The 22,523-nt window shown below is 44.3% G+C and overlaps 1 protein-coding gene across 1 annotated transcript; it reads right to left on the reverse strand.

The window, feature by feature from the left end:
- Positions 1-1,589: 1,589 nt before the first annotated feature.
- Positions 1,590-22,289, reverse strand: LOC126088409 (vitelline membrane protein Vm26Ab-like). Its single transcript, XM_049906548.1, has 3 exons — positions 22,275-22,289; positions 11,544-11,752; positions 1,590-1,821 (listed from the first exon to the last, which is right to left on the reverse strand). Exons 1-3 carry the CDS (start codon positions 22,287-22,289, stop codon positions 1,590-1,592), a joined length of 456 nt encoding a protein of 151 aa, XP_049762505.1.
- Positions 22,290-22,523: the final 234 nt, after the last annotated feature.

Raw genomic sequence — 22,523 nt, forward strand, 5'->3', positions numbered from 1 at the left:
CTCCAGTGATTCCCCTTGGAGTTCCCGCAGCATTTCCGTAACACTTGCCTGTTGTTCTAACCCGCCGATAACAAATATAACAGAGCGGTCTCTGAATTACTGCTATGTCTTCCATTAATCCGACCTGATACGGATCCCAAACACTTGAGCAGTACTTAAGAAGAGATCGCACTTCTGTATTATATGCGGCCTCCTTTACAGATGAACCACGCTTTTCCAAAATTTTCCCAATAAATCGAAGTCGACCATTCACCTTCCCTGCCATAATCTTCACATCCTTGTTACATTTCATATCACTTTGCATCGTTTCAAACAGATATTCAAACGACGTGACTGTGTCAAGCAGGACTATACTAATCCTGTAACCGAACATTATGGAATATTTTCCCTTCTGATCCACATTAACTTGCATTTTTCTACATTTAGAGCTAGGTGTAATCCGTCATACTAAATAGAAATTTTGTCTGAATTGTCTTGTATCGTCCTACAGTCACTCAGTTTCGACAGATTACAGAGCACCGTTGCATCATCAGCAAACAACTGCAGATTGCTGGCCACCGTGTTCGCCAAGTCACACACACACACACACACACACACACACACACATATATATATATATATATATATATATATATATATATATATATATATATATATATATATATATAACATCAGTGGTCCTGCCACACTTACTCCTTACGAAGAGCCGGCTGGAGTGGCGGAGCGGCTCTAGGCGCTACAGTCTGGAACCGCGCGACCGCTACAGTCGCAGGTTCGAATCCTGCCTTGGGCATGGATGTGTGTGATGTCCTTAGGTTAGTTAGGTTTAAGTAGTTCTAAGTTCTAGGGGACTGATGATCACAGATGTTAAGTCCCATAGTGCTCAGAGCCATTTGAACTATATTTTGAACCTTACGAAGAGGAAGCCCTTGGTGTCAAAGGCAAAATCATACAGGATACATATTTGTAAACAAGTAGGTCAAATCTTTCTCAACGGCGCTTTCTTGTCAGTCTCCTTAAGCCATGTAAGGAAAGCATGGAAAACATAATCTGCATGGGCAGGGACGAGTACCCATCACTCTAAATGTGGGTCCAGTGCCCTAACCACTATGCAACCCCTCTCAACAGAATTAGAAAACTCTTTGGAATATGGATGCTGCATCTGTTAAACGGTAACTGAAAGCAAAAAGAAAGAATCAATTCATTCGCAAAGCATGCACTGTCTTAAAAGGAAGACAACCGATATTGTGCGTCAGCTTCAGGCATGGAGATAAGTTATTTGACTTATTCACTTAAATAGGATCAGTTTGCAGATAGGAATGGAGCTGATTAAAAAGTACTGCTGAATTGAGAAAAATACTCTTTGAACATTTATTTATCGTTTTATAATTTCACTTCCTGCACACGAGTATTAATGTTTTTGATGGTATAAATACTGTGCATGAAAGAAGAAATGTTACAGCAGATGTAGGTAACATGAGGCAGACATGTAAATATAAGATAATTAGTACCACTCAGTTTGACCTGCAAGACACATACAGGACTGGCGAGTGCCTTGACGAGATCAGAGATTGCGGGCAGCGCTTCGGCTACTGCCAGTTGCCGTAGTACACGGATGCTCCAACAGGTGGTGCTGGTGCTGGTGCAGGTGCAGGTGCCGCCGCCACTACAGGTGCGTACGGGTACGTGTAGTAGGGATACGTGTAGGCATACGGGTAGTAGTAGGGTGCTGCTGGGACGACACCTTTACCGTCCGAGCGCGCAAGTTGCGAAGGCGCCGCGAGAGTCACATACGGCCAGTAGTACGTCGAGTATGGGTACCTGGAAATAACAAACAGTTTTAGTGTGAGATCCATTTCAGTTTGGGGCAAAGTGAGTCTGCACTTTCATCTTCCTAGTGTAAACCTATTTGCATCCAGCACCACAAAATGCGTATTTAGCATCATCTATATTCTCTTAGAAAAGAGACCATTTAAATGAAACTGCAGCTAAAAAAGTGTAAAATCACCATGTTTATCACAGCAAGCCTCTCAGACTTCATTAGCTGACTGTGCAGTTTGATACAAAGATCTACAAGGTGGCGCCGACCAATCCTCCTAAGAAACATTTAGTGACGTATGTGACACTATCTCCCATACATTTTAATCACACTGTTGATGAACCAGTACTGCCTGACCATGCTGCATCCCCAATTCACTGCATCCAGTTGTTTCACTCTTCCCCCATAACTGCTGCACATATACCATAACATAAAACATTATATTGCATCTCTGCTACCACACTTCCAGCGAGCTAAATGTCTAACACTTTCTAATCTATGGAGCCCTTGAGAAACACATCCATATACGTAAAAAATACCTCAATCGGTATATTAGTGACACCTTACATATAGCTACCTAGCCTTTCTTCCAGATTTACTATGCCTTTTTCCTGTGTATCCATATCCCCAGGCCATGTCACTTACTCTTCATAGATAGTAAATTAGTTCAGAAACGAATGGAAGCTATCTGTATCCACGTTATCTGAGTATGTGATTCCCTTGACCCTTCCCATCTCCCTCCCACGTCTAATTATGACATACAATTCCTCTCACCACCTTAGTGAATTACCTCGAATGAATTTAGGTATCACTATAATATAGATTGTCCAGTTCACTATTGATCACCATAAAGCCACCATCAAATTAAATTTCTCACTCAACACAACCAGTTTTCTGGAGATTATAAAATGTCTAGATCTCTTAGGTAAAGCAATTACACCTTCACTAAACCACCATTGCCCTCCAATCCGCCACAGTTTATGTCTGCGAATGTTTCGAATTGGCAACTGCCGACGTTTGTGTTTTCTAACCTGTATAACACGTCGAGTCAGGACGCTCCCATAGCTTATAATATTCCATAATCACCTCGATACACAGCTTCACTTCCCAAAAGTGCATAATCGAAACATTTTCACACTATCAGTACGGGTACACTATTGTTACATTTTATTTTTTATCTCCAGTACGTTCTACACCTTCTGCATTTAATACCACAGCAGCTTCCGCTACTTTCTATGTGCTTGTCTTTATTTGTACCTACCACCGGGAGGAAACTTTTTTTAAGTTTATCACCGTCTTTGTAATTTTCCTGTCTTCGTCTTCTATGTAAGACAATGACATATCTCGAATATTCCGTCAATACGGACAATACAGTTGTTATCCTGCTTATTAACAGACGTACCGGGCTACTGCTACTTTTACATTCTTTTATCCATCCATTTCTACAACATTATACTCTGTTTTTACTACGTTGCAGTTGTTAACAATTTCCGTTACAGTATCTTGATGACCACGCAACGACTCAGATAAAATATGTTCCTTACTTCACTCTACCAGTCATGACTCAGGAATTATTATTTCGCTCTCCATGCGCGCAAATAACACCTTTCTTGTGGCCCTTAATTCTTCAGCTCTAATCTCAACTGTTACGTTTTCGTACATAAGTCCCTACAATCCTCTCCTGGTACCTGGGTACAGGATTTTTATTCATTACGGTATTCTCACACATTTCTAGCAATGGTTATCACCCACTCTAATGAAGTGCAGATTGAACAGTGCTGAGCACCATGGGAAATACCGTGATTTTAGCAGTCTCTGTATGTAGATCATAGATTTTTTTGGTTGTCAGTCTTTTCACGGGAAATTACATGTTCTCTCTAGGGACTGGCACCGTTTTAAACTGTATGGAATGCTATGCAGCGCCAAATGCAGCGGTAGAGCTACAAATACTGCTGTCCAGTTAGCATGAATGCACGATAATATGAGAAACTGAAACAATGAGGACCACCTTGTTTCAGCCCTGGACTGCTAAAAGTTGCTCCACCCAATTTGTTGTTGATGTACCTCGATGTGGACAGTTGAAAATGTATGCCCCGACCGCGACTCGAACCCGGGATCTCCTGCTTACATGGCAGACGCCCTATCCATCTGAGCCACCCAGGACACAGATGAAGAGCGTGACTGCAGGAACTTATCCCTTGCACGCTTCCCGTGAGACTCACATTCCCAACTGTCCACAATTCTACAGATGTAATGTACCTTATAGACATTTGCCCATTTTTCAACTGTCCACAACGAGGTATATCAACAACACCTGTCGACAGCTGAGGGTTTCAGTTAGTCATCATTTATTCCAGGGAAAAGCTGCACGGTCATCAACAGTATTCTGTTCTTTCGAGATCAGTTACTGTCTTCACATATATAGTTAAATGCTACCCAGCCATTGACCTTCGTCTGTGCGAATGCGCACAGGTTGCCCAAACTCTTACGGGAATCGCCAAAGCGTGCGCGAGTAATGAGTGGATGGGCAAATGTCTATAAGGTACATCACATATGTAGAGTTGTGGACAGTTGGAACTGTGAGTCTCACGGGAAGCGTGCAATTCATCTGTGTCCTCGGTGGCTCAGATAGTCTGCCTTCGGCAGTGACACAGTGCGGACCGTGTTGCCTGCCGGCCGCGCTGTGGTTCGCGCGCCTGTTTGTTTACGCCGGAGCAGCTTCGCGTGTGCGGTGTTGTGAGTCTAGAACTAGATGGCACATTCGTACAGAAAAACGACTTTGAAGTTCAGTTTTGCGAACGACTATACACGACCAAAGGCACACGAGATTGAACGTTTCTTAAGAGAAGAGGTAAAAATCGATCCACAGGAAATCGTGGGAATCAATTTATCGATCGTTTCAAGTGTCGTCTATGTCAAGCTTGTTGACGAGGCTGCTTGCGAAAGACTTCTACAACGATCACCGAACGCGTATCGTTTCTGTCATGCCGACGGGAATGTTGGTGTGGTTACAGTCGATCACGCGGGAATGGGGATCCGCACTATACGAGTCTTCGAACTTCCGTTTGAGGTCCCGTTTGAACTTGTTATCGACGCCTTTCGACCATACGGTACAGTTCTATCCCATGTGGCCGAAAAATGGACGAGTTTTACCACGTACCCCGTTTTAAATGGGGTGAGACAAATACGGATAGAACTGTGAAAGCACGTCTCCTCTTATTTGTACATAGGAGGTTGTCGAGCGATTATAATCTATGATGGGCAACCTCGCACTTGCTCGGGGTGCGGGAAAGGAGGTCACGTCCGCTCGGAATGCCTCCAGCGACGTTTAGTGCAAACTCTACAGGATGACGTTCCGGCGCCACAACAGATGACTGTCTTACCGTTGACCTTTGTGGAAGCCCTGAGAGGCGACGTGAGGGAGATTTCCGATGGGCACCAGCAGCTGCCCCGTATAGAGAACATGGACACCAACGGACTGGAACTCCGACCACCGGTTCCACCACAGCAGACACAGGACACCACACAAGAGATGCAGCTGACGGCCGCTCCAGGCTCATCCGTGGTGGCTGCCAGTGCTTCCACCGAGAGCGTGGTAGGCCAGGCCCAAGACGGAGGATACGCAACCCAAACAGCCGAAGCGGGAGCAAGGCAACGGAAACAGCGTTCGCCGAAGAGAAGAAAGAAGCGTCGACTGACTTCTGCTGACGATACCCATAGTCCCGAGGGGACAGTGGACGACAACGACAGTATCGACGATGAAGGAATTGCACAGCGGCGATAACTTGAACTCTCCTTCTGGTGACTGGAAGGCAGAAGTGGAGATGACAATTGTCCAACATCAGAGCGGTGACAACGTTGCCTCCCATCCTTCGACCAGTTCCGGAAATATGCTGGGGGACTGGGCACAAGAAATGGACCAACAGGAACAGAATGAAAATACGAACGCGACGATTGAGGATAGTCCTGGCCAGAGGCCGGGAGGGGTCGGGAAATGTTGAACAACTTGGTGTGGTGAGGAGCGCCGGGGGTGCAGATAGACGCTTAATGACACCGCCATACAACTGATGAACACACGCCAGGCGTACCGCATTGCAACGATATACATTAATGGCATTCGGATACCGCTTAAAATTCAAATGCTGAAAGATATGTTACGCGCTGCGGACGTGGATATTGTACTCCTACAAGAAGTGCGTTTCACATCGCCGCCAGAGTTCTACGGCTACGAGGCACATTATTCAGTGCACGATGAAAGTGGATGCAGTGTGGCGATTCTCACCAGGGAAGGAATAGGACTGGAGGACGCCGTGTCTCTCCCTTCGGCACGTGGCATAGCGATCACTGTCGACGGCGTTCGTTTCATCAATTTATACGCGCCATCTGGCTCTACAAAACGAAGAGAATGGGCGACCTTTTACACCGAAGAGATAGCACCGTTGTTCGCTGGACGCTATGATAACTATATAGTGGGCGGCGACTTTAATTGTGTCGTCGACAAAAAGGACCAAGTACCTCATTATGTGCCATGCATGGAATTGCGTGCGTTGATTACCGAAATGGCGCTTCTGGATACCTGGGAACTGCAGCATGGCGACAGACCGGGTTATACGCTTGTAACGGGACACTCGGCGAGTAGACTTGATAGAGTGTATGTGACACGAGCTCTACGGACGGCGATACTGGGTGCCGAAATCGGGCCAGCGGCTTTTACGGATCATATGGCGTACGTCTGTACGATTTCACTAACGCGTCAGAAGATATGGCGGAGTAATGGTCACTGGAAAACGAATTGTGCACTTTTACGTGACACTGCGTGTCGCCGGTCGATAGAGGCGGTCTGGGAGATCTGCGTTCGCCGCCAACGATCATACACCTCGGTTCTCCAGTGGTGGATCAAATGCGCAAAACCAACGTTACGGAGAACGTTGATACGATACGGGCAGGACAAATCGCAGTGGAACCGCACGACGGCTGATTTTTATTTTACAGCCCAGAGGGAGCTGATGACCCAACAACCATCGCCGGAAAGGCACACGGCCATGCGCAGGATAAAAGCCAAGTTATTACAGCTGACGAGACTAAGAATGGAAGGTATAATGGTCCGGGCGAGATTGGCGGACACAGTTGCTGCCGAAACCCTCTCCATGCACCACGTAGTACGTGAACGCCAACGACGACGCAGGACATTGATCAGGGAACTAATCTCTGAAACTGGCCAGCAAGTTGTGAAGCAGCGTGATATTCCACATGTGTTTACTGACTATTTCCGCCAGTTATATGGACCTGTACAAGTGAACCACGAGACACTTCATGATGTCATCTCGGAAATGCCAGATAGAGGACCACCACTGGATGCAGAGACTTTCATCACAGCGATAACAGAGGACGAGCTGACAGATGCAATTGCCAGAGGGGCTCCGAACAAGTCCCCAGGGCAGGACGGCTTCCCAATTGAATTTTACCGCGCATTTGCGTACCTCATGGGACGGACCTGGATTCAGATGTACAACGAACTCCTGTCACCGCAGACTGAGATACCTGCCGAATTCACGGAGGGTATGATCATCCCAAGACCCAAACCACGCGGTGGCAGAAGGCCAGGAGATTACAGACCACTCACTCTCTTGAACTGCGACTATAAGATTTTCGCGTGCATCCTTGGGGCTCGCCTGCGGTCTTCAATTTCTGATAGACTCCTCACAGATCAAACTTGCCTCGACGGTAAGAGTAACGTCCATACGGCGCTCGGTGACTACCGAGATATCATCGCATTAGCAGCGGCATGCCGAGTGCGTGGGGCAATCGTCGCTATTGACTTCGATCATGCGTTCGACAGAGTGGATCATACCATTTTACATGCGGTGATGGGCAGATTGGGAATCCCACAGGCCTTCATTCTAGTGATCATGCGACTGTTACACGGCTTGCGATCAAAGGTCTGTCACTGACTACATTGTTATTTCAAGGTCAGTTCGTCAAGGTTGCCCCCTTTCGATATTTTTGTATGCAATGGCTTTGGAACCCTGTCTATATGGTCTCCGAAGACGGTTGGAGGGAGTGCCGTTGCCACAACTGACCTTTCATTGCCGCGCTTAGGCTGACGATGTGATGCTGGTGGCAAGGACAGGCGACGAAGTACGTACGGCGTTGGCATGGATACAGCGATACGGGATGGCAGCAGGAAGCGTGCTTAATCTACAGAAATCGCGCTGCATGAATGTCGGTCGAGGATTACAACCAGGGGAGGGAAGGGCCGCTCATGTTAGTTAAGACCATAAAATGTCTAGGTGTTACGTTTCACACGGATGTGCAGCGGACAGCAGCGGATAACTACCAACGCATATTGAAACTGATGCGTACAATGGTCCTGTTACAGAAATTAAGAGCGTTGGATATGATTCAGAGGGTGACCTATGTTAACGTATACCTAACACCGAGACTCACGTAGCGCATGTCCTGCCTTTAACGCGCACAATGGCATCACGGATACAAGCAACTTTCGGAACCTACGTGAGTGTGGGACACCTGTTTAAGATCCAATACACAACGCTTAGAAAATTAATTAATTAAGGAAATTAATAAAACTGAAAATGCCCAAATGAAAGACATGGAGACATTGCGGATAGTACAAATACAAAAGAAACATGCTCCTGTAGCAATGAAATGAAATTCTTGTCGGGGGCGACACCTGCTCACGACCCGACGTTCAATAGAGCAAGAGAGCCATCTATCGACTCGTTCTCCAGACGTTGGTGTAAGACTGGGTCGTCTTCTCGAAATTAACTAAGGGTCCGTAAGCGTGATCGATGTTTATCTCGGCTTCTTCGTCTATTTCATCTCTCACCCGTCACACCCCATCTGGCCGGCGGGTCGGTAAATGTAAGTCGCAAGTAATTAGCGAAGTCTTGCCCATCTTTCTTATGCTGTTGCAGCTTCGTGTGTCCATCCAGGAGAAAATGCCGAAAATCAATTTTGTCCTTTTCCGATTCGTTAAACACGTAGCCCACCACCATTCCCCGTACCCATATCACTGCATTGTTTTTTTGGACCGGAAAATAAGATTCTTGGGGGAAAAAAAGTGTGTCTGATGAAATTTTGTGAGGGGCGGAGCGTAACAGGAACGCCAATATCTGTTGTGAGAAGTGCCACACCGGAGCCGTCCCACTACATGCTAAACGATGTTCATCAGTGTCCACTGTTGCGCAGCCTAAACATAGAGGAGTGTCTGTCAAATGAATCGCGTGCCGCCGTTGATTCGTTGCGAACTTCCTATTTACCACCACATACCATGTTGAGCGTACCGACGTTGGGAGGTAAACGTTCCGTATAACGCGCCATATCTGTCGCCAGTTCTTGTCTGGGTACTTCTTTTCCAGGGTATTCCTGAGGCACCGGCGCAGTAAGAGTTGGTATACATCTCGCGTCGTCGGTAGTCGTGTTGTTGGGAAGGAATCTCTGACATAGCTAAGCCCCCAAAAAAAAGACTTGAAATGTGACAGCTTCTGTGAAATATGGCCCATATTGACAGGGGGCAGCATTGAAGTGGGCGCTAGTACATCGGCCAACGCACCCGAGATATTACGGAATTGACCGCGCCACTGTCGGAAAATCGTACTGACGAATAACGCCCGTGCCTTTTCATATACGTTTACTAGACCAAGTCCGCCCTCTCCAGGTGGTAGCGTAAGCGTTGTGTATTGGATCTTAAACAGGTGTCCCACACTCACGTAGGTTCCGAAAGTTGCTTGTATCCGTGATGCCATTGTGCGCGTTAAAGGCAGGACATGCGCTACGTGAGTCTCGGTGTTAGGTATACGTTAACATAGGTCACCCTCTGAATCATATCCAACGCTCTTAATTTCTGTAACAGGACCATTGTACGCATCAGTTTCAATATGCGTTGGTAGTTATCCGCTGCCGTCCGCTGCACATCCGTGTGAAACGTAACACCTAGACATTTTATGGTCTTAACTAACATGAGCGGCCCTTCCCTCCCCTGGTTGTAATCCTCGACCGACATTCATGCAGCGCGATTTCTGTAGATTAAGCACGCTTCCTGCTGCCATCCCGTATCGCTGTATCCATGCCAACGCCGTACGTACTTCGTCGCCTGTCCTTGCCACCAGCATCACATCGTCAGCCTAAGCGCGGCAATGAAAGGTCAGTTGTGGCAACGGCACTCCCTCCAACCGTCTTCGGAGACCATATAGACAGGGTTCCAAAGCCATTGCATACAAAAATATCGAAAGGGGGCAACCTTGACGAACTGACCTTGAAATAACAATGTAGTCAGTGCCCCGCCCATTCACCGAGACCTTTGATCGCAAGCCGTGTAACAGTCGCATGATCACTAGAATGAAGGCCTGTGGGATTCCCAATCTGCCCATCACCGCATGTAAAATGGTATGATCCACTCTGTCGAACGCATGATCGAAGTCAATAGCGACGATTGCCCCACGCACTCGGCATGCCGCTGCTAATGCGATGATATCTCGGTAGTCACCGAGCGCCGTATGGACGTTACTCTTACCGTCGAGGCAAGTTTGATCTGTGAGGAGTCTATCAGAAATTGAAGACCGCAGGCGAGCCCCAAGGATGCACGCGAAAATCTTATAGTCGCAGTTCAAGAGAGTGAGTCAACATATGGACACTGTAGACACTATTTATGTGGTAGTACAACAAAATGTATGTCAGCAAAGGTGGTAAGCCTGACATTGGAAAAAAAGGCGCTGGTTTTAGGCACCAAAAAAAAGATTGATAGAACAATTAAAAAAATAAATTAAAAAAAAAATAAAAAAACAAAAAAAGTGGTAAAAATGGTTAGCGTTCAAGCCCCGTAACCACTGGATCGAGTCCCGTTCGTCTGTTTTTTATTTCTTTATTTTAAACACAGTCCTTTTTTTACTATTAAAAAAAGATGGATAAAAAAACAAAAAAAGATGGATAGAGCATTTAAAAAAAAGATGGATAGAGTGTCTGCCATGTAAGCAGGAGATCACGGGTTCGAGTCGCGGTCGGGGCACACAGTTTCACCTGACGACATCGAGGTATATCAACAACACCTGTCGGCAGCTGAGGGTTTCAGTTAGTCATCGTTTATTAAAGGGAATATTTTTGTAGAATGCGAAATACCAATCACTCTTGGTGAAAAAACGAGATTTCATATTCTTGTTTCTGTAATTTCTCCCTCGTGCACGATTCTTCATGGAAGAGTCAGGGATCATATGGCGGTCGTAATAGCCGTAAAATCACGTCTTTGACTTTCCATGTACCAACTGTTCAAGAAAGGGGGAAAATTATGTTAATAATGACAATGGTTCGCTGTTCCAAGATTTAAATGTGTGAGTTATGTTACACTTGTTGAAAGGTGTTCCTACGAATGCTGAATTCTGTAACACTATCGGTAACTTCTTTTTATTTTGATAGCCATATTACCTTTTTAACAATTCACCATACATTACGTGCGTCAGGTTAGCTCCAGCATCAAACAAAAGTAAGTGTTGCCACAAATCTGAGGGTGGGGCTACTACGAAACAATTAATGCCTGACGACTGCTTAATAAAGATTTTTGGCAATCGAGACAAAAGGTAGTTACGAATAGTGTTGTATATGGCAGCAGATTTCGTGAAAGACTTTCGGTCCAAAGCGATCGTGACGCCGTCACTGAGGATTTGTAGCCTGTGACTTGAGCGCCGCCAGACGAGTGTCGAGCGGTACTCACGGGTAGATGGGCGCTGCCGGGACGGCGCTCCTTTCGCCGATGTCGCCGACCGCCGTCCTGGAGCCGAGGTCCACCTCCTTCCCCTCTGCCTTGGCTTCAATCGTCTTCCCTTCCGCTTTGACCTCTTGAGCTTTCTCCTCCAACACGACGGGCTTCGCCACGTCCACTGCTTCGTCCGCAACGACGGCGCCCACCACGACTACCAACAACTGCAATCATATACCACACCTCCATTTACCTGTCACATATGGCTACAAACGGAGGTAATAATAACACTTTCACACGCTTTGAAGAAAGTTGAAAAGAATATAGAAATGGTTTAAACATTCTCTGATCAATAGTCAGTGCTGTTTCGGAACTTGCTGTGTAAGAAGAACCTGAACGAAAATTTTAGGAAAATACTTGAAAACTCAATTATTTTCGACCTTTTGTCAGTTACATAGTATATTAATTAATTTCTGGCATGTGTTGTAAAACATTCGTAGACACCAAATACAGATAAAATTATGTGTTCATATCCAGGGACATTATTGTAGTAAAAAGTCAAGCTATAATTGTTTATTGCTTGATTTTTTTATCTGCTGTTTCAGTATTACAATATTGTTAAATAGATGCCGACGATGGATTTTGATCAAAACTGCTCCATTGTTGAGTGGCCGACTTTCGAAAGGCAATCAATTCGAAACCCGTATTGCCTTCAGCATTGTTGTAAATTGATTAGTAAACGAAAATAAATATATTCAAGCAACAGACCGTGAAGAAATCAAAATCCCATGCTATCAAAATTGTACGGTGTGATTTACACATCCAAATTTTTTTATCTTATTAAAGGCAATGTTTTCGGAATAATGGTTTCTGGGATTTCTATCAAACTTTCAAGTCTAATCTGTAAGGGAATCAAGCCTTGAACTTGTACTTCAGAGATGAAAATATAAAGTTGGGCCTGAACAACAAGGAGCAGTGTAGTATCTTGACTAAGTAATTTAAAAACTTACTCAGCTGTAATAAGCCAAAAGAGACAATTACCTAACGCCATGCTACCCACGTACTGACCAACTCACATCCACTATCTAAGACTGAAACTAAACAGATCTTTGATGGTCTTACTACCATCATGAGCATTCTGCCCAAAGGCAGGTTTTCACATGGTAACTCTCTATGCCCTCTTGTCTCCTGCCATCCTCTTCAGATCCATGTAGTTTCCGTTTCCCTTCATGTCGTCTACCATCTTGTATCTACTCCTTCTCCTCGATCTCCAATTGTAAACTAGACCTTCGAAAGAGTCTGTCAGCAAACATTCCTGTCTCAGCGTATGTCCCATCCAGTTCTTCCCTTCTGTTATAAAATGCACGAGTGTTCTCCTATCTCCAACCCTTTTCGACACCCTGTCATTACTCACTGGCTTACCGGCTTATCTTCTCCTTTCTCCTTCACATCTCAGAATATTTTAACCTTGTTGTTTCCATCACATATTGTAACCTTGTTTTACCCTCTCGTCTCAGTGTCCATGTTTCTGTCCTACAGGGTCCCACATTCCAGAGAAAACACTTGCCAAGCTTTTTTTCTGAGACCTTTATGTAGATTGCTACATAACAAACTCCTCTTTCTATCGAATGCCTCGTTCGCTGTAGCAGTATCTTAATATTTGTCGTTCTTCTTCCTATGCCGATCGCCTAGGTTTTTTTTTCTGTACTGGTTCCCATTCCATGTTCCAGAAAAGCTTCAGTCAGATCTTTTAGAATTTTATTTACAGGTCATTCACTTTCTGCTACTAATACCATGTCATCAGCAATAAAGAATAATAAAGCAGCTGGAGATGACTCATTTGTGGCGGAGCTCCTGAAACTGTCGAATGAAGATACTCTCAACAAATCAGCTGAACTCTTTGACGAGATATGAAGAGCTGGTAGGGTACTATCTGGCTGCCAGTCGGCACTAATCCACCGACTTCTTCAAAAACGAGACAAGAAGGACGTCAAAATTACAGGCGTGTTTCGTTAGTCTCCGTTCCATAGCAGATGGAGGTCACTTTGACAAACAGGCTGGGAAATGCCAGGCCGGTTTCAGGAAAGTATATTCTTGCTCAGAGCAGATTTTTAACCTGAAAAACACTATTAGGTACAAAGAGACTTGTAGATACGGCTATGAGGTTGTACTTATTGATTTTTTGAAAAAGTGTCGGACTCAGTTGACCGCTGGTCCTTAAATAATCTGAAGGAATTAGGAGTAGATGAAAAAGCAGAAAAACTGAAAAATGAAATGATCGTGTGGCATTGTTGGCCTGGAGGCTCCAACCGGGAAGTTAGGCCGCCGGATTGCAAGTCTTTTTTGAGGTGATGCCACAAGGGAAGACTTGCGCGTCGGTGATGATGAAATGATGATGAGGACAACACAACGCCCAGTCCACGAGCGGAGAGATAATACAGAAATCTGATTAAACACTCTGATAAACGTAGAGCTAAAAGTGAATTTCGTTCGCCAAATCTCGGACATCTTCGAGATCAAAACTGGCATCAGAGAAGGTAATGAACTCTTGCCACTTTTTAACTATGTTTTGGAAAACCATATTTGAAAACATAGGAAGTCTCTGACCCAAGAGAGGGGGAATGAAGACCAGTTCAAACTAGAACCCAATGTGTGTACGTTATCAAGTGACTTATCCACTTTTGGCCAGTAGTATTAAGTGAGCAATCATAAAGATTGATCGACATACAGAGGTAGCTGAGAAAATAGATTACAGGTCTCCTTTGAGAAGACAAAATACATAGTAAACGTCAGTGATGGGCCAGGATGAATGATTTGAAGCCAGTGACAAAATACATAGTAAACGTCAGCGATGGACCAGAATGAATGATTTGAAGCCAGTGAGAGGTTAATCTTGTGAAGAAATTTAGATAACTGGGTGAGGCAATTCAACAGAAATAGCTTACAAGGAACTGATTAATCTTAGGATCTGTAAATTGAGCCCATTATATCACCAGACGAAAAACTTCTGCAATAAGAAGTCGCTCAGCATTGAAGTCAGACTAAGACACTACGGCACAGTTATTAAACCACAAGGACTATAAGCTTCAGGGACTTTGACTATTAATAGAAGGGAGCTGGTCGATAACTTATTCAAAAAAGAACGGTGGATATTTAGGAAGATTTTAGTCAACAGATATATTAATGGGCGGACATGTTTGTGATAAAATGAGGAATTGTGCAGTAAGCCGTCAGAAATTATCTATTGAGTTACTTAGCGACGATACTGGTGCCGAAATGGAAGACGACAGAGAGTGGCCCGAATTACAGAATTTGGTCTTCCGAAATTGTTTCACTGGGGAAGATCGTAACACGGTCCCTAACTTCAATCATCGTACGATCGCCGAAATGACAAGAGATTGCGGAACAGAAAAACAACTACAATCGCAGTGGAAAGGCATCTGGAGGAAATAGATACCTGTAAGGTTGTACAGAGATTATGCGAAAGACCTTGCTCACCCTCTAGCAGCAGTTTATTGTAGGTCTCTCTAGCAACGAAGGGTACCTAGTGACTGGAAAAAGTGCAGGTCATTCCCGTTTTCAAGAATGGTCGTGGGACAAATTACATGATTAAAGGGCTACATCGCTGATGTCATTCTGTTGTAGAACTAAGGAACATGTTTTATGCTCAGGTATTATGACGTTTTTGGACAATGAAAATCTCCTCTAGAAAAATCAAAATGAATTCCGTAGTTATAGAATTCAACACGGCCCTCGTAACGGAACAAAACCGTCAGATGTAAAGCTAATTTCTGGAGTTCCCCAAGGAAGTGTGATAGGACCATTACTACTTATATTATAAATAAATGATTTTGTGCATAACGTCTGAAATTCCACAATGCTGTTCGCAGATAATGTGGTGATCTAGATGAAGGTGGGAACGCCGCAGGGAACTGTGGCGATTTGGAGGAAGATCTACAGAGGATTGATGAATGGTGCGAGAACTGGCAGTTGACCCTGAACGTAAATAAATGTAATATGACGTCTATACGTAGGAGAAGAAATCCACTATTGTAAAATTACACTAAATCCACTACTGTAAAATTACACAATTAACGACAAACTGTTGCGAATAATGACTACCATAAAATATCTAGGATACAATTCTCCAGGTAAAGAGGTATTTGGCTACCTTAAGAGAGTCACAGTTACTCCTGCCAGTTGCTCCCCCTTTTCGACCACCTTCACATTTTCAAGCTTACAGTGGCTATTGCAGCAGAAGCGATACCCCATTATTTATCCACCTTACAACTGTCACAGTTACTCCTGCTAGGTGCTCCTCCAGTTTGCCGATTTACTTCACCCGGTGACGAGGCATTTAGCTACCTTAAGAGGGTCATAGTAGCTCCTGGCAGTGGCTCCTCCTTTTTACCACCATCACATCTTCAACCTAATCTGGCCAGTGCGCAAGAAGCGATTTGCAAATATTTGGTACCAGAAGCTTTTCATAGTTACTCCTGCCAATTGCTAATCGAGTTTCCTGATGTAATTCGCCTGAAGACGAGGCATTTCACTACGAAAGCCGTCTTTATTCACAATTTAGTACATGTGAATAACACAAGGTAAATTCTTAAAACTAGTGCGCCAGTACCCCCGAGGGCAGCTTTCAAGGCGTGCCGATTACCGCGGTAGCTGAAACCGCAAATACCTTATAGTTATACACAATGCGGATGCCAAAAGTAATCAAGAATGAAGGACGGTATTATTCCAGAACTCTTGTAGCCCCAGGAGTCAGGGCAACCTAACTTAAAAGAAACCGCCCTCTAGCCTATGCCCTCCCTTAACATCGGCCTCAGAGCTGCCATCTTTTCAAATAGGCCGAAGATCCAGGAGGTTCCTCCGAGCACCCGCTGGCAGGCAGATGTTGGTGCCCAGGTCCCCCTCCAGTTCAACGTCACCGTATCGAATCCTTGCTGCTGGCTGCCGGACCGATCTAACGTGGCATAACTAGGTAAAACAAACAACAGGAAAAGCAGGTGCCAGACAGACTAATAGGACGAATCTTAAGGTAATGTTATTCTTCCTCGAAAGATGTGGCTCTCAAAACACTTGTTCCATCGATTCTTGAGTGTTGCTCATCAGACTGGATTAACAGAAGAGAGAGACAAGAATCAACAAAGATTGGGGCGTTTCGTCACGGGATCTTTTAGTCGGTGCGGGTGTTTTACCGAGGTTCTCAGCAAGCTCCAGTGGCAGACGCTACAAGAGAGGCGATGTGCATCGCCGTGAGGTTTACTGTTGAAGTTACGGCAGAGTACGTCCAGGGAAGAGCCGGACAACGTATTGCTTCCTTCCACAACGTCGCGCGAAATGAACACAACGAGGAAATTCGAGACATTAGAGTTAATACTGAGATTGACTGACAATCATTCTTCCCAAGCGCAATTCGCGAATGGTACAGGGAAAGAGGGATCAGTTAATAGTTCCAGAAGTACCCTCTGCCACACACCGTCAGGTCTTTTCCAGGGTATGGATGAAGATGTACAGAAAGACAGAGCCACTAACATCATCAGTTAAAAAGAAAAGGTTCTTGTTCTGCGGGCACATTTTGCAAATGCCCAACGATCGTCTAGAAAAAAAAATTATATGTATATATATATAATATATATATATATATATAATTTTATTTTATATATATATATATATATATATATATATATATAATTTTTTTTTCTAGACGATCGTTGGGCATTTGCAAAATGTGCCCGCAGAACAAGAACCTTTTCTTTTTATTATATACAGGGATATTACAAATGATTGAAGCGATTTCATACATTCACTGTAGCTCCATTCATTGACATATGGTCACGACACACTACAGATACGTAGAAAAACTCATGAAGTTTTGTTCGGCTGAAGCCGCACTTCAGGTTTCTGCCGTCAGAGCGCTCGAGAGCGCAGTGAGACAAAATGGCGACAGGAGCCGAGAAAGCGTATGTCGTGCTTGAAATGCACTCACATCAGTCAGTCGTAACAGTGCAACGACACTTCAGGACGAAGTTCAACAAAGATCCACCAATTGCTAACTCCATTCGGCGATGGTATGCGCAGTTTAAAGCTTCTGGATGCCTCTGTAAGGGGAAATCAACGGGTCGGCCTACAGTGAGCGAAGAAACGGTAGAACGCGTGCGGGCAAGTTTCACGCGTAGCCCGCGGAAAATTGGCTCATGCCAGAACTGGAGACCGACTGCGCCGACTTCATCTTTCAACAGGATGGTGCCCACCGCACTTCCATCATGATGTTCGGCATTTCTTAAACAGGAGATTGGAAAACCGATGGATCGGTCGTGGTGGAGATCATGATCAGCAATTCATGTCATGCCCTCCACGCTCTCCCGACTTAACCCCATGCGATTTCTTTCTGTGGGGTTATGTGAAAGATTCAGTATTTAAACCTCCTCTAACAAGAAACGTGCCAGAACTGCGGGCTCGCATCAACGATGCTTTCGAACTCATTGATGGGGACATGCTGCGCCGAGTGTGGGAGGAACTTGATTATCGGCTTGATGTCTGCCGAATCACTAAAGGGGCACATATCGAACATTTGTAAATGCCTAACAAAACTTTTTGAGTTTTTGTATGTTTGTGCAAAGCATTGTGAAAATATCTCAAATAATAAAGTTATTGTAGAGCTGTGAAATCGCTTCAATCATTTGTAATAACCCTGTATATAGGTGCCCGCAGAACAACAACCTACATATTTATTTCTCAGCATAGGCACCCTGGCGGTGAACACATCTCTCCCAAAGTAAAGTTCTCGAACGTGTCCTTTACGTTTAGGGAACAGATGGGGCGAAGTCGGGACTGTATGGATGATTATCGATGACGATGAACCCAAGACGGGAATTGTTGCAGATGTCGCAGCACTCGTGTGTCAAACTGAAGAAGAGGGTGCTCCTCATGTGGAGGAACTCTTCGAATTCGAAACTCGATTACAGCACATTTTTTTTCTCATGCGCCGAATTACCGTAATTACGTTTCACATCGCTATGTACATGCTAAAATCCGGAGTACTCTAGCGACAGAGAGCTGCAAATATGTAGACACGAAGAATAAAGATGTGGAATCTTAATAACGTTTGTTTTATTTGAAAATCTTTAAGAGTTTTCACCAAATAATTCGTAGGCATTACTTTTCAGGACGCCCTCGTAAATGGTCTGGCATTTACCATTAGAAGTGGGCAGCACTTAGCGGACACATTGATGAAATTATCTAAGATCGGGATAGAGCTTTCGGACACTGTTGAACCCAAAATATCTATCTCGGAATGGAGAATGACGTGTGATCAAATTAGTGTGAGTTCGAATGTCACGACACAGTCAAGTCACTGTTTTAGGTATAAGTGATAGTGGTTCTCAATTTTAGGACGTTAATGTAAGAGCGTTTTGTAGTGAAGTAAACGCAACAGTCGTTCATCCAGAGAGAGCTTCAAAAGCGATCTCTCCACTACAAGCATCCACGAACATAGCTTTCAATTTTTGAAGCCGTTATCTCAAAACTCTCCGATCTGTTGACGACACCGCTTCCTTAAAAAGTTTTAATTCTGTAGCTTCCTCGCCATTATACTAGTTCTTACTGTTTCTGAATAAAAGTTTTCTATTCAACTTCTTGCCACCGGCCTCGCCGCAGTGGTAACACCGGCTCCCGTCAGATCACCGAAGTTAAGCGCTGTCGGGCTGGGCTAGCATTTGGATGGGTGACCGTCCGGTCTACAGAGTGCCTTTGACAATCGGGGTGCACTCAGCCCTTGTGACGCAAACTGGGGAGCTACTTGATTGAAAAGTAGCGGCTCCTGTCTCGGTAACTGACATACGGCGGGGAGAGCGGTGTGCTGATCCCGCATCCAATGACGGCTATGGCCTGAGGATGACATGGCGGCCGGTCAGTACTGTTGGGCCTTCATGGGCTGTTCGGGAGGAGTTTAGTTGTAGTTATTCAACTTCTTAGAGACTTTGAAATAACTTTTAACGCAATTAGTGTTGGCTTCCTTTATTAATTGCATAATTAAGCCTGAATACTTAACGTGTAAGCTATTGAACGTGTTTTGTCTGACAGTTAACGTCAGATCAACCCCATAAGCAAAAACAAATACGAAAGGTATAGTAATAACTATATTTTGTCTGTATACGACATGTCGAGGATGACCGTGAAAGTGTGAAGAATAACAAATTTGTTTAACGGCTACTAGCCCACCAAATAGATTTCAAATCTGCGGACTGGTCGGCAGAATTTTTATCGATCGTTTAACTTGCAGGAATATTTTCTCGTGTTGAGAAACTCGTGTAAAAATTCCACTTTTATGTAACATAAATTATAGACAGCTTTAGTTGGATAAATTTTTAACGAAACAGAGCGGTCATCGAGCCGAAAAAGGCTTCAAAAGCTGCTTTCTTTACACGTCTTAGTCATTGTAGGTAGTACCACGTTGTCGTCACACTTCACAGCACAGCTAGTGAAGGCGGCGATATATAGTTTAATGCCAAGTCTAAACCATTATGCGATGTCAAATTTTACCAGAATACCCTCCATCCACGTGTAATACTAGAGGTGCCTCCCGCACGAACGTCTGGGTTACAACGTTGATGCTTAATCAGTCGACTGACAAAGCCATTAAATAAGAGTTGGGTAGCCATGCTCCCTGAATATAATGAACTTGAATGTGCTGTGTCAAACTAACAATTGCTAATTAATTATACTACCACTCACCGTTGGTTGCAATCTGGCGAGCGCTGTGGCTAGGGATTTAAATCCCTGTCAGACACTCAAATTAAATTCTTAGTGATCGTCTCACATCACCAAAGAACATGCCAGGAGCTGGCCTTAGAATGAATACGACATGTTTGCCTCCTCATCCTTTATATAACCCAACTTTCGCTGTCAATAATACCCTCATCGTCGACGAGATCTCAAATTCCAATCTGACTTTATTATTTTTCGTTGGTTGTAATAAATTAACCTGATGTTACTACAGTTAGTAGTAACAGGTGGCGTAATACACTGCTACTTCCTTGCAAAGTCTGCTAAAAATTTTTTCCTTCGAGTTTTCGCGATCAGTAAGCTCGCTCTTTCTTATTTTCATGATAACAAGAAACAGCTGCCGAGGTGAATACTTCGTGTATGCTAGGCTTATAAGAAAAGTTGTGGTTCGTTCCACAGAGATTAACTGTAACAACACTGATACACTTAATCACATGAAACTACATGAACCTCCCTTTGGATGGTTACGCTTTGCGTATAATTCCCGTGTAGTTTAGCTATTGTTCAGTCAGTTAAAGGGCAACCCAGTTTTTGATCGATGGATATGAGAATGAAAGAAGCACGCTATTACATTGAACATCGGTGAGGAACTGCAGGTACGGACAACCCCACCAAAAATAATGTCACTACATAATTTTTTCATAATGCGGGGCCACAGTCATAATATATTTCTTTAAAGTCAGTACCGCCATTAGCCGGCCGCTGTGGTCGAGTGGTTCTAGGTGCTTCAGTCCGGAACCACGCGGCTGCAACGGTCGCAGGTTCGAATCCTGCCTCGGACATGGATGTGTGTGATGTCTTTAGGTTAGTTAGGTTTAAGTAGTTCTAAGTCCCTGGGGACTGATGACCTCAGAAGTTAAGTCCCATAGTGCTTAGAGCCATTTGAATCATTTTGAAGTACCGCCGTTAGACTGTTGTTTATTTACAGTGTTACATTTACACGGCTTCAAAGTGCCATTTTCAAGTGTTTTAAGTGTTATAAATTGCCTAAGATGGCATACTATCGTATTAAAATACAGTGTTATAAAATACAGTGTTATAAATTGCCTAAGATGCCATCTTAGGCAGTTTATAACACTTAAAACACTTGAAAATGGCAGTTTGAAGCCGTGTAAATGTAACACTATAAATAAACGACAGTCTAATGGCAGTACTGACTTTAAAGAAATGTCACTACAGTCTGTCTTGTTAAATACGAATCAAAATTCGCATTCGATTTATAGAAGTTCATAAGAAGATATAATTTAACGAATTGTTATCTTTGTCATGCCATTGTGGGTAAGTAGCTGGTATCAGTTTTGCTGCACACCCACTTCACGTTTACTTCTGCAGCTACATTTATACTCCTCAAGCCATCTTACGGTGCGTGACGGGGGTTACTTTGTGTGCCACACTCACTCTCCTGCTTTCCTGTTCCAGTTGCGAATGTTCACAGGAAGAACGATCAGTGGTTAAACTCTCTGTGTGCTCGAATATCTCTAATTTTACTTTCAAGGCCTTTCCGCGAGATATGCGAAGGAGTAAGCAATATACTGGTTGATTCTTGTAGGAGTCTACTCTCTTGGAATTATAACAGTAAGCTACAACGTGTCGCAGAGCGCCTCTTTTGCAGCGTCTGCCACAGTAGTTGACCGAGCGTCTACGTGACACTTTCGTGCTGTTACGCCGTTAACAACGCTTAAAACGAATATTTAAGTCGAAGAGCGACCTTTTTCACTTAAATTAGCCGGCCGGTGTGGCCGTGCGGTTCTAAGCGCGTCAGTTTGGATCCGCGTGACCGCTACGGTCGCAGGTTCGAATCCTGCCTCGGGCATGGATGTGTGTGATGTCCTTAGGTTAGTTAGGTTTAAGTAATTCTAAGTTCTAGGGGACTGATGACCTCAGTAGTTAGGTCCCATAGTGCTCAGAGCCATTTTCACTGAAATCAGATAACTGGGACATGCTACTTACGAGAAACGCCCTCATGATGACTCGTTCTGTCTGAAGACTGAGAAACTAATGTTCCGATAGAGCGACCCGCTGTGTATATATGCTGCAGAAGTCGTTACCCAGCCTCGGCCTCATATCTTAATAGTATCTCTCCTCCAGGACATCCTACTCACCCGCCGGAGATTTCAGAATGGGATTTCTGTGACGTGTTTCGAGAAGCGTAGCGTCCCACAATGAATGAGGATGAAAATAACTAACGAAACTTGCTGT

Source organism: Schistocerca cancellata, chromosome 6, assembly GCF_023864275.1.
Source record: "Schistocerca cancellata isolate TAMUIC-IGC-003103 chromosome 6, iqSchCanc2.1, whole genome shotgun sequence".
NCBI lineage: Eukaryota > Metazoa > Arthropoda > Insecta > Orthoptera > Acrididae > Schistocerca > Schistocerca cancellata.

Bases quoted from the DNA above. Each gene is read 5' to 3' on its own strand.
- LOC126088409 (XM_049906548.1), bottom strand. The intron at 1,822-11,543 runs GTGAGTACCGCT...TGTTATTTCCAG, and splicing joins CCGGCAGCGCCCATCTACCC to GTACCCATACTCGACGTACT.